Source organism: Excalfactoria chinensis, chromosome 1, assembly GCF_039878825.1.
Source record: "Excalfactoria chinensis isolate bCotChi1 chromosome 1, bCotChi1.hap2, whole genome shotgun sequence".
NCBI classification, from domain to species: Eukaryota; Metazoa; Chordata; class Aves; order Galliformes; family Phasianidae; genus Excalfactoria; species Excalfactoria chinensis.
In genome coordinates this window covers 45,231,020-45,242,596 of record NC_092825.1, presented here as the reverse complement: position 1 = coordinate 45,242,596, position 11,577 = coordinate 45,231,020, and the positions used below count along the sequence as shown (strand labels likewise).

General features: G+C 51.3%; 1 protein-coding gene across 1 annotated transcript; it reads left to right on the top strand.

The window, feature by feature from the left end:
* Positions 1–5,017: 5,017 nt before the first annotated feature.
* Positions 5,018–10,689, top strand: LOC140263741 (uncharacterized). The gene is made up of 5 exons (XM_072358862.1): positions 5,018–5,195; positions 6,370–6,558; positions 8,751–8,907; positions 9,046–9,225; positions 9,444–10,689. The coding sequence occupies exons 1-5, from the start codon at positions 5,018–5,020 to the stop codon at positions 9,670–9,672; spliced, it is 933 nt and encodes a 310-aa protein (XP_072214963.1). The 3' UTR covers positions 9,673–10,689.
* Positions 10,690–11,577: the final 888 nt, after the last annotated feature.

Sequence of the window (11,577 nt, the reverse complement as noted above, 5' to 3'; positions counted from 1 at the left end):
AAGATTATCAATAAGAACAACAACCCAATTTCACAAAACAAGGCGGGCAGAAAATCATTTTGCCACTCTAGTAAATTCTGCAGTCAAAAATGCACTTTAAGAGTACCAAGAAACTGCAGGTGTTCATGAAATAATGCAGGACATAAATCCTAAATAGCCCAAAGCCTGAACAAGAGAGTAGACCCATTAAGAATGAAGACTTAGTATTATCAGACTGGACAAAAAAGGGTTAATGCACTAATATGGAACCTAGAAGTTTACGAAACAGCACAAAGTACATACCAAAGCAGATTCCTTATGAAGTGCCCAAGCCCAGGGAGTCCCAGCCTTGTAAGTTAACAATGACTGTAGGAAGTATCTGTGTGCATGCAGATGTCTGAGCATGTCATACATATAAGTACACATGTATATATAAGATTAGTTATAAATTACTAAACTGTGAGATTTTTAAAAACGAGATTTATTCAGTAAGCAAAGATGCATGCTGAGCCAGTAATGTCGTAAACTTGTAACATCATAATCAGTTGTATGAATTGCTTTTAGGAATAAAAAAAGGCCAGGCATCCGCCTGTTCAACTTATTCAGGATGTGTGAGTAAAGAAGAACCAAAAACTGTAGTATGAATTCTCTTTAAGTTTCTGTGTTTGGTCTATCTACTGTTGTCCATCAAACTACCTGGTCAGCTGCTCATGTCAGTAAGGGCTGTCTCAGCTCACGTCAAGGACGCAGGAGAAGCCAATCAACTAGTCAAGGAAAAGCTCAAAAGCATGGGAGACCCAGCTGAAATCTTCAGTCTTCTGTACCCACAAGGAGAACCTGGACCATCTGTGTCCTGACTATCCTGACAGGGTCATCTTTTCTCTTGTGCTACATTTCTTCCCAAAAATCGTGAGCCTTTTTCAGGAAGCATTTCACAGTGGACCAACTTACAACGACGTCTTGAGATGCAAATCTGAATTGCTCCTGACTACGCTTCAATGACCAAGGAGCCTCCTGCACTCTTTAGGGAATGGGTGTCTGTCGTGGATAGAAATGACTACATTATACACTTCACCCATAAGAGAGAAGCAGAAAAATATTTATTGATATAACACAGATATAACATAGTGATTTAACTATTACAGAAAAGATTTGAGATGGCTGGATACACTCAACAATATACTGCATAGAGCATAGGGTTAAACACACACATACAGGAGACCCTTCCATTGAGATTTAGAGTGTATTCTAAACTCTTGAATGCACTTGCACTCTCAGCTCCTCGAACCATGAAATTAAGGAGCCTAGGTGTGGACTAGGTAGGACTCCCAGTCCCAAACTTGGTCAATAGATTATGTCTAGGAGATCATATGTGCACAAACAATCCAAGACACTGTCTTAGTGAAGCTAAAAAAGCTTACCATCAATCTAAGATATAATCTTAGCAAAGCTAACAAAGCTTAGAACAATTAGTCACTTACTGAGGATCTGTACTGGCAAGGCACCTTGACGTCAAGGCATAAGGGATCTCTGCACAGATGTAACCTCAAGAGGTGGCCCTGATTAAGAGGAGATCTTGCTGTGCAGCTAGATGCTGTACAGCAGAGCCCAAGGGGCTCTTGGGCTGCTCTCTATTTACAGAGTAAGGTGACTGACTCATAGTCATACTTTGTTTTTAGGCACATTCTCATATGGTTCTGAGCCACTGAACTGTGTATCTGCTATCAATTATTTTAGCCTCCCAGTTTGAGACAGATTTGTGGCAGTTAATCTGTTTCAGCAAGAGTGTTAGCAGTACTGTTGCTCATTGTCATCCTGTGTGAGGCCTTGTGTGCAAAGCCAGGCGGAAGGATAAAGTTGGGAGATTGAAAGAAGGGAGTGGAGAACAGACTGTTGCAGTATCCCCAGTAAACTGCAGATAGGGTGGCACCAGCATAAGGACGTACAAAACTCTATGGGTAGATACAGATGAAGCAAGTGCCTGCTACATGCATGCATGACCCGATACTTTCCTGAGCTATGAAACAGTCAAGAGGATTAGCATGGAGAAAGGTGTCTGAAGTTGAGTAAGACAAGTCCCGCCATGCAGGGCTGTGCACACATAACCCAGGGAGATGCAGACTTGGTGATTCACATCAAGCCCCTTGCTGGGAGGACAGGTTCATCCACAGTGTTATCACAAACTTCTTACACTAAGTTCCAGCTACTGGAGCTGGGAAAACATGGGTTTAGAGAGAACGTAGGGTACTGCCTGTGAGAACAGGATCTCATTGCTTAAGTGCAACCAGTGCAACACACTGCTGTGCACTTAGGATCTACAGCAAAGTTTACATGTAAGGATGCTTGGTTAGAACAAAGCAGGGGGATAAACTGACCTATGGTAAATTCTCTTAAATAGTCAAAATTAATGTCTTTCTACTTTTGAAACAGGATCTCTATACCACAGCAAGAAACTGAATGTCAAATCCCAGCAGAGAATTACCTCTATGCTCACTGTTCCCCTTTCCACATCTAATGGTTGTCTTTTCTCATCCAAAGAACTCAACACATGTATATAACTAATGTGCAGAGGCACACACCTGCCTCCCTGTTGCCACTTTCCTGTGAAAGCAGAAACAAGCATCACAGTGAAATTACACAGGCTCCAGCCAAGCAGCAACACCCCCTGTCTGTGTGCAACACCCAAGGTCACCCAGCTCTGTTCTAGCAAAGCATTGCAGTTGCCCAGGTCTCTCAGGAAGTCTGCCTTGATTGGCTTTCCTCTTTTCTAGTGCAACTAGAAGAAGGAGCCGTCAGCATGTGTCCTCGATCCTGTTGCTGCCAGGGCAGTGTATCAATTCCAGGGGATGAGCACTTCCCTATGGGGAAGGGGATTTGTGCTCACCATCTCTTCCCCACCTGTTCTCTATGCCCAGCCCTATGTGGGCCAAACCCTGGGGCACACTGTGATCCGAACTAACATATGACCTTTTCTGGTTGTTTTCCGAGCTCATCTACCTGTGTTCCTCCAGAGAAACCCTCCCAGATATCCTTGTCTCTCAAGGCTGAAGAAAAGTTGCCATTCTTCTCCAAAGTTGGTGTTTTTCGGTGTCACAGCTGCACAGTAACAAACCGCAGAGCTCACAGTGGCTGTGCCAATATCAGGAGATCACTATGAAGGTGTAGGCTGAGCCTGGGTGGAAAAGACACCCACAGGATATTAAAGGAGACATCTCAGTTTCATGGTGCTGTTCTGATGGCAACACATCTCTGCTTGGATGCATGTGCTGAGGGAAGGGAGATGCTGCTTCCTCTGACTGAGAGCACCACAGTGAGGGGAGATGGAGCACAGGGAGGGTATTTTTGCAGAGAGGGTGATTTGAAAGGTTCAAAGGTGCACAGAAGGTAGGGAAAAACACTGCTTGGGCACAGCAAAGCTTTGTTCCCTAAGTAGAAATCCCCAGCAGCCTGCAGAGACCTTAAAAGCAGGTGTGAGGGGCCTCTGAGCTGTCTTTGGGAGCTGTGCTCTGCATCACAGGCTGCTGTGGTGGAGATCACCCACCCACTCACCCCTCCATGTTCTGCTCTGCTGGGAAGCTGGAGGATCCCAGACAAGACCCTGAGGCTGCAGCCTCTTCATCCCTCTTTCCAGCCAGGAAAGGGCTCCCCAAGCCAGGAAACGGACACACTCCTTGCCTGAGCCCCATGCAGCATAGTGCCCAACTCCCATTTCTACACAGCCCACTGCCACCAGAAAGCAGGGTACGGGGAACGGCGCTGAAATCCCTCTCCTGCAAGATATTAATTTTGCAATAATAAGCCCCTTCATCTCCTTCGGGTTCCAGAATAGCTCTTAAGAGCATTAGCAAAGGAATAATCCCTGTCATCTACACAGCATTTTGAGCACTTTAGCTCAAGTGTGGTTATTGTATTCCTGGGGCCATGCTGAACCCGTTTGTTCCTCAGCACACATGATGTGGGGACTGACATTGGCCCTGCGCCGGGCTCCATGCTTATGGTGTGTACTGGGTCCAGTGCCAGGGAGCTGTAGGGGGCTGAAGGTGGTGCTGGGGAAGCCTGGCTGTGCAATGTAGCGCCCATGCACACCAGCCAAGCACACCAGTGTGCACAAGGTAGCCAGCACCCAGGCATCACTCCTGGGCCATGCCAGCAGGCCCTGGGAATGAATGAGGCAAGCAAAACCCAAATAGCTCACAAAACTAGAGCATCTCCTTGCTAACCTGTAACATCCTGCAAGTGTCCTCATGGCTAGCCGCTAAGTATGCTGACCTTACATTCCCATCAATGCTGCTAATGACTGGTGGCCTGGGCCTGAATCCTTACAGTTGCAGTAAGTCCCAGGTAGTTCCAGTCGTAAATCATCACAAGTTGGCCCAGAGACACCGTGAAGGGAGAAGCCCAAGTCAAAAGGAAAACAGATTTCTCTACAATTCCCACAGTGGTGGAATTGCTGCTGCAAACCCCCTTTGACTGCAGTAACACTTATCTGACTCCACGGGTGTTTACAGAACATCAGCCCTCAGCTCTGGCAGGAGGGAAGAAATGCAGACAGGAAGGTCTGTGCTCAGGGTGCTCAGCAGCACTGTGTGGAAAAGCAGCAGAGCAGTGTGATGCCCAGCACACACAGCTCCAGCACCTGAGGAAGCCACCGTGGCTGGAGGAGTGGTGAAAGCCAGTCCCTGCAGGAGACAGCTGTGAAAGATGGATCTGGGCACCTGCTGGCCCTTGCTCCCTGCTGGATGCTTGTTCTTGCAGCAGTCTCACAGATGTGCAGCCTAGGGACGGGGGTGTGGGGTGCTGGGGAGGCTGCAGGATCCTGGCTTAGGTGGGGAGGGGGATGGAGGGAAGCAGCTTGCAGCCAGAGCAGGGCTGGCAGTGCAAGGAGCAAGGATGTGGGGCTTGTGCCTGCAGGGTGGAGAGCGGCTGCTAGCTTTGCTGCTCAGGGCTTAACGCCCTAAAGCCCAGCTGATTCCTGCTCAGAAGCAAAGGGAAACCACAGGAGTGTGGGACGCTTAAGGATGCTGTGCTTCTTCAAACCATGACAGGACAAAGGCTTGGGAAATGCATCACTCTTTGCCTACTGCCTTGGAGCTGCCTGAGTGTTGCCCGGAGCAGTGCTGCTGGGCCCATGACTGCTTTGCCCGCCACAGGACAAATCTGGAAAAGACTGCCCAGAGACTTTGCCAACGGGACCTACGAGCGCAGCAACATCTCAGGTACTCAAGTAAGCTTCTCCACCTGTGGGGCTGTGGGGGGACCCACAGTGTACAGGGATAACTAAAAAGGCGTATAGGTTCTTCTGTAGTAGGTGTGTGGGGCAGGGGCTGCAGGGCTTTGTGTGCTCCTGTGCTGTGCTCTGGGAGACGTGTCACATCAGAGGCAAAGTTGCAAGCAAACTTAAGGCTCGACTGCCTTCCTTATAGCATAAACCTCTCCTCTGTGCTGACTCTGGGCATATCATGACAGGTCAGCTCTCCAGCCATGGGATGGACTCAGCAAACACATCCCTGTCTCCACAGGCTGAGCCAGGACCCTCAAAAAGAAATGAGGCTGGAGATCTGTTAAAAGCACAGATAATCTGCAAATGCTGAGGGTGATTATGGCTTTTAATCAGGTTCCTAGTGTGCTGCAGGCACAGCTCCCCAGTGAAGGGATGTCCCCTTTAGTTCTGGGGCTGCCACAGGGTGCCTGCCCAATGCTTTGTTACTGAACTGTTTCTTTCCCAAACCTCTCTCCAGTATGTCTCATTCCCAGAGTGCCTACTGGGAACAGTCCCTGGACCACCTCATCTTCACACCGTTGCTAGGGACTGGTAGGAAAGGTGCAGGCCAGTGTCAATTTAGCTAACGTAACAGATCCAGTACAAGGCATCCAGGCAGTGTCCTTAGCACCGCTATGCTTACACATGCAGATGCATCCACCACCTCTTAACCAGTATTGCTAGACTTGGAGAAAGACTGATCTCACTCAAGCTGATGCTTTATGCCAGCCCAACATCATCACAGCAAAAACAGTTTCTCTCCGCAGCATAATGTAGTACTTTTTATTGCTTTGAGTTCCACCCGAATTCTATAGCTATTTTGAGTGTTAAAAATGCCTACACATTTCCTTTCCCTCTTACGGGGTGCTTTTTGCACCCTGTCTGCATTCTGCACTCTTCTGGTCCCACTGCTGCTGGTCAGGAACAGTTCACGTTACAGAGTTTGCAACTCATTTCCCAAATACAGCCATTAGACTTCTCTATGTGCCTCCTTTAGGGTTGTGCAAAAAGAAAAGTTCAGAGATTTGAAGGAGCCGCAGCAGTGAAAGAGGGGATGGGCAGCCATTTCACAAGCATCAAGGCAGGGGGCTTTGCCACCACCTGTACTTAATCTCCCCCTTCTCCTCCAGCACAGTGTGCAGCTCTGCCCCCACCACGCCACGGACACTATTATGTGGATAGAGGCTCGGGTGTCTCCGTGGGCTCAGTCATTGTGTACTGGTGTGAAGAGGGCTACCAGCTGGTGGGCAGCGAGAGGCTGTCCTGCCTCCAACAGGAGAGCACCTCATCCTGGAGCCACCCAACACCCCACTGTGAGGGTAAGGAATCCTAGCCCCAGGCTGGCATCGTAGAGCCCCTCTGCTCTCTTGTAGGGCTTCAGCCTGGTGCACCAACCAACCATTCACTCACTGGGAGTTCTCACCAAACCCAGACAGCCCGCCCTATAAAACTGTGTCCCAGATGCCCTGAGAGAGGACAGCACGGGCCAAGCTCCATCCAATCTGGCAGTCATTGGCACCGATGAACTGCAATGCTTTCAGTGGAAATGCCCACAGCCCTGGGCAGCCCATTCCATGCCCCCTGCCCTGTGGTGCAGACCCTGCCCCTCACCCCCCGCTGTCCCTCCTATGGCCCAGCTCCATGCCGTTCCCTCGGGCCCTGTCGCTGTCACACAGAGCAGAGCTCAGCGCTGCCCCTCTATTCCCTGTGAGGAGCTGCAGCCACCATCAGGCCTCCCCTCAAGGGAGCCAACCAACGGACCTCAGCTGCTCTCCATACGCCTTGCCCTCCAGGCCCTCCTCCATTTCTGTAGCCCTCCTTTGGACACCTCCAAAAGCTCCACGTCCTTCCTATATTGTGGCATCCACGCCTGTACCCGGTGCTCCAGGTGAGAGAACTGGCGCAGAAATAACAAGTACAGACCCAGGTCTCCCAGGTCGCAGCCAAAACATGTAATGGGGGAAGAAAGCAGAAGCTTGTAAAAACCCAACACATGCATTTTATAAAAGCATATGCAAAACGTGCCACTTCTGACAGCCCCGATCCTTTTTCTTGTTAGGAGCTCATCAAGGCTTAGTAACAAAAGAACAAAGTCTCTCCCTCAGAAAGCTTTCTCTCACGCACTCTGAATCGTGTACATACATAAAACAATCTCAGGAAAATTGCCCTCAATAAAGCTATTTCTTTTTGCAGCAATAAGCAAAAACAAGCGAGCGTAAACACAGTATAGCTATGCATGAACTATTGATCACATTGGCCGCTGGGAGTTAAAGAGTCAGGAGCCCTTTCCAAACCCCCTGTGAGGAGACCTGTGGTAAAAACAGCTGGAAAAGGCCTGAGAGCTTTTGCTGCTTCTCTTCCATTTGCTCAAGCCTAGCAAAACCATTTTGCAAAGGCAACATCTCACACCACAAACACGCGTTTAAGGAGTAGAACGTCCCATAGGTGCCACATTTGGATGCTTGGGCTCAGCCCCTACAATTGCTCTTTAAATACAAATAAAGTTGATTTGCCTTCAATCTAGAGCTGTAAAACCTGGCGATAAGCAGGGAGAAAGGCAAGCAGGGCAAGCAGTGAACTTTGTTGCCATAGTTTTCACGTCGTTTTGCAGTAAAACGCTCATTAGCAAATCTTATCTTCCCAGCTCTAAGCAGGTCCTGCATTTGTACATCGCCTAAAGCAGAGATTTCTTCAGTGACAAAAAGACCCGCACCCTTAGCTTCCCTTCACTGTCTGATCACAAGGCAAGGCACCTGACAGCATGCAACGGCCACACATTGCTGTCTCACTAAGTTCCAAAAGCAGTAGATTCACATTCACCACAGCCCAGAAAGTCAACTGAAAGCTGCGTGGCCAGCAAGGCAAGGGAGGTGATCCTGCCCCTCTGCTCTGCACTGTCAGACCTCATCTGGAGTAGTGCATCCACACGTGGAGTCCTCTGCACAGGACAGACGTGGACTTGTTAGAGTGTGTCCAGAGGAGGGCCACAGAAATGATCCAAAGGATGGGATAGCTCTCCGAGGACAGGCTGAGAGAACTGGGGCTGTTCAGCACGGAGAAGGCTCTGGGGTGAGCTGTAAGAAGGAAGAGGATGGATTCTTTAGTAGGGCCTGTTGGGACAAGACAAGGGGAACCAGTTTCAAACTAAAAGAGGAGAGATGTAGGTTGGATAAAAGGAAAAAGTCTTCCTCAGTCAGGGCAGTGAGGCACTGGCACACGTTGCCCAGAGAGGTGGTGGATGCCTCATCCCTGGAGACACCCAATGTCAGGCTAGAGGGGCTCTGAACACCCCGATCGAGCGGTAGGTGTCCCTGCTCATTGCAGGGGGGCTGGACCAGGCTCCCTTTAAAGGTCCTTTCCACCTGAAACGACTCTATAACTCCGTGATCTCCAACGCCTCGCAGACGGGCTAACCGGGCTCGCCTGGGCCGCCCTCCGCCCTGGAGCGCCCCGGGGCTCTGAGTTCCACGCCGTGCCGCCGCTCAGCGCCGCGCTCTGCCTCTGCCCGCAGCCGTCCCGCCGCCCGCGGACGCGGGCTCCCGCCTGGCCGTCGCCGCCGCGCTGGTGAGCGGAGCCGTCATCCTGGCGCTGGCCGCCTCCTTCGCCGTGTGCTGCTGGCGGGAGCGGGCGCGGAGGAGCCGCGGCCCGGGGCCGGCGAACGGCGGGCGGTGAGTGCGGGGCGCGGCGGGTCGGGCCGGGTGGGAAGGGCCGGTGCTGCCACCTGCCGCACGGCTCCGGAGGGAGGGTAAGGGGGGAAGGGGCGGCGAGCGGCCGCGTGTGCATCTCTCCCCCCACGCCTCTCGCAGGCAGCGGCTCGGGAGGAAGCCCGGAGCGGGACGGACGAGCGACGGCTCGGCCGCACGGCGGGGCAGGAAGGCTTTCGGGAGGCTGAAGCACCACCACCGCCGCGATTACCACCTCTCGGCCCTCTCCAGCTCGGTGTTCCCGGGGGCGTTCGCGGGCTGCAATAACGCGGCCTTCCAAAGGTACCGCGGCCGCTCACGCCCCGGCGGCCGAGCCGGTGCGAGGAGCGGCCCCAGCCCAAGTCCCGCATCGCACGGGCGTTCGGTCCCCCGCCCCCTCCGTCCTCTGAGCTACACAGCCCATCGCTGGGCGCTGGCACGGGGCACCGCCCCGCTGTGGACTCAGAGGTCTGTGGTCCGTCGCCGTCTCACCGCCTGTCCCCCATCCTTGCCTTCCCCAGGAGCCCCGATCAGCTGCCCCAGTGCGGCTCGCACCCCGGAGCGTGGCTGTGGCCGCAGCTGGCATCGCAGCCTCACGCAGCGCCCCGCAGCCCTCCGAGCCGCCAGCACCGCTGCCTGCAGCCGCCCCACGGACCTGGCCGCTTCGACCGGCCCCGCATCCTGCCGCCCGGCTACTACCGAAGCTGTGCGGAACACAAGCTCTCAAACGCGGGCGGGAGACCCGTTTGAAAGCTGAAGCCGTCGTTCAATTCGATTATTATTTCCCTTCTCCCTTTCTTTCTTCCTTTTCCAAACATCAATTCCTCGAAACGCCGCAGAGCTCAGAAAAGCGTTCACAAGAGCCCATTACTGCACCTGGGTTTTCAAACAGAGAAAATTGGACACTTGACATGGGAAGGCTTTTATGATACAATCCTTTTATTCCCCCCTTCTCCATCCAGAAGTGCACGTTTCAAGCAGTTCCCACGTTAGCAGCTTCTCAGCTCACCACTCAGGGGAAATGCATAAAGCCAAGTGGGAACAGCCCTACTTGAAGCTACAGGCAGGTATAGACACCCCTGTTTTAAACACAGAGGTCAGATGTTCTGTTTAGGGCTCTTGTAAAGGCTGAGCGAACGCTGCCAGCTACCGGAACAAGGACTCCACGTCATTAGATGACTCTGAGTATTTGCAAGTTGTTGCCCTTGTTGAGATGCAAAGGGTTTTGGTGGTGGCGGTTGTTGCTTAGAACGTGCACCATCCTCCTATCCATGCAAACAGTCTTGGACTTGCAAGATGCAATGACAAGTGTGTAAAGATAACCAGCCAAGAGGAAAGCATGAATTTATCTTCAATACAAAAGACCCAGAACCTTTAGAAATAATAATAATAATAAAAACAAACAAACAAACAAACAAAAAACCTCATGGCTTTTCATCCCTTCATCTCCTGCATCACACACATCAGGACCAGCTAGCTCTTCATGCACTGCTGCTTAGTACCATAGGTTGCATTCAGAAGACACCACCACACATTTTCCTGTCCAGCACACACAGAGCATGGCCAGCAGCATCAGAACAGACCTGGCCATTTGGGACTTCTTTCCTTGAGCAGACAGAAGGTAGAGCATCCTCATGATACAGGTAAGACCTCCTAGCAGGCATCCCTGGTAACGCTGCTGCAAGGAGGTTGAGGGACACTTCTCCTAATAAAGGTGTCTCTCCCCATTCCACCTCCCGTGTCTTCTTTTCACACCACCAGGCAACAGGGAGGCAGCAGCTGTAACAGCTTCTTCAGACCCCCTTCAGAAGAGCGTATCACCTGCAGCAGACACTTAGAAGCAACCACACCACAAGAAGGAAAAGCCTTTCATTCCCACATAACAAGCAAAGCTGCAGAAAGCACCCCGTGTTTCCCTTTGGCTCATGCCCTACCTTTGATGGTTTTTTCCCCCTCCCTCTTTTTCCAGCTGAATCTAACTCAGCCCTGTAGGATTTGGCAGACCGCACAGACTGTGGTAAACCTCTGTGAGCATCAGAGCTGCCCAGTGCTCCCACTCACTGGCAGGGCACCAAAACGGTTTGCAGTGGAATCTCATTACAATTTCCCTTCTGTCCAGTGAGATTTTCATGCAAGAAAACCCAACCAGAAAACCACATCTGGGGACAAATTAACAGTTCACATTTCCTTGGATCCAAGCAAGAGAAGCGGAGCGGGGTTATGTTTTTGCTACGTAGAGATTGACACCTGCTTTCACTGCAGACTGCAGTGATGCACATTTCAGAAGCAGTCTAAGCTCCAAGAGCAGATATCAGCAGGGAGGAACCTGCAGACTGTTCCTCTAAATCTATCTCAGACTGGTAGGAGAATGAAGCCAATGGGAGGAAGATGGGGTAATAGCAGGAAGCCCAACTATCGCAGGTTTCCCTATCAGGCACTCGATCTATACCACAGTTCCTTCTCACCTTGCCTCGGCCCAGCAAAGAGCTGAGATTGTGAAGAGCTGTGCCTTAGGAAGGTGCCATCAGTGAGGCATCATGAATCACCATTTGTCAGAAGAGGAAGGAGAAGGAAGGTAGCTACGAACAAGCTTCAGGTAATTTGTGAACAGAACGAGAAAGCAACTCACAAGCCTGTAGTCCCACACCTTCTCAC

Coding starts and splice junctions, on each gene's coding strand:
- LOC140263741 (XM_072358862.1), top strand. CDS start 5,018: ATGACAGGACAAAGGCTTGGGAAATGCATCACTCTTTGCCTACTGCCT. Junction 5,196..6,369: donor CGAGCGCAGCAACATCTCAG/GTACTCAAGTAA, acceptor CTTCTCCTCCAG/CACAGTGTGCAGCTCTGCCC. Junction 8,908..9,045: donor GGGCCGGCGAACGGCGGGCG/GTGAGTGCGGGG, acceptor CGCCTCTCGCAG/GCAGCGGCTCGGGAGGAAGC.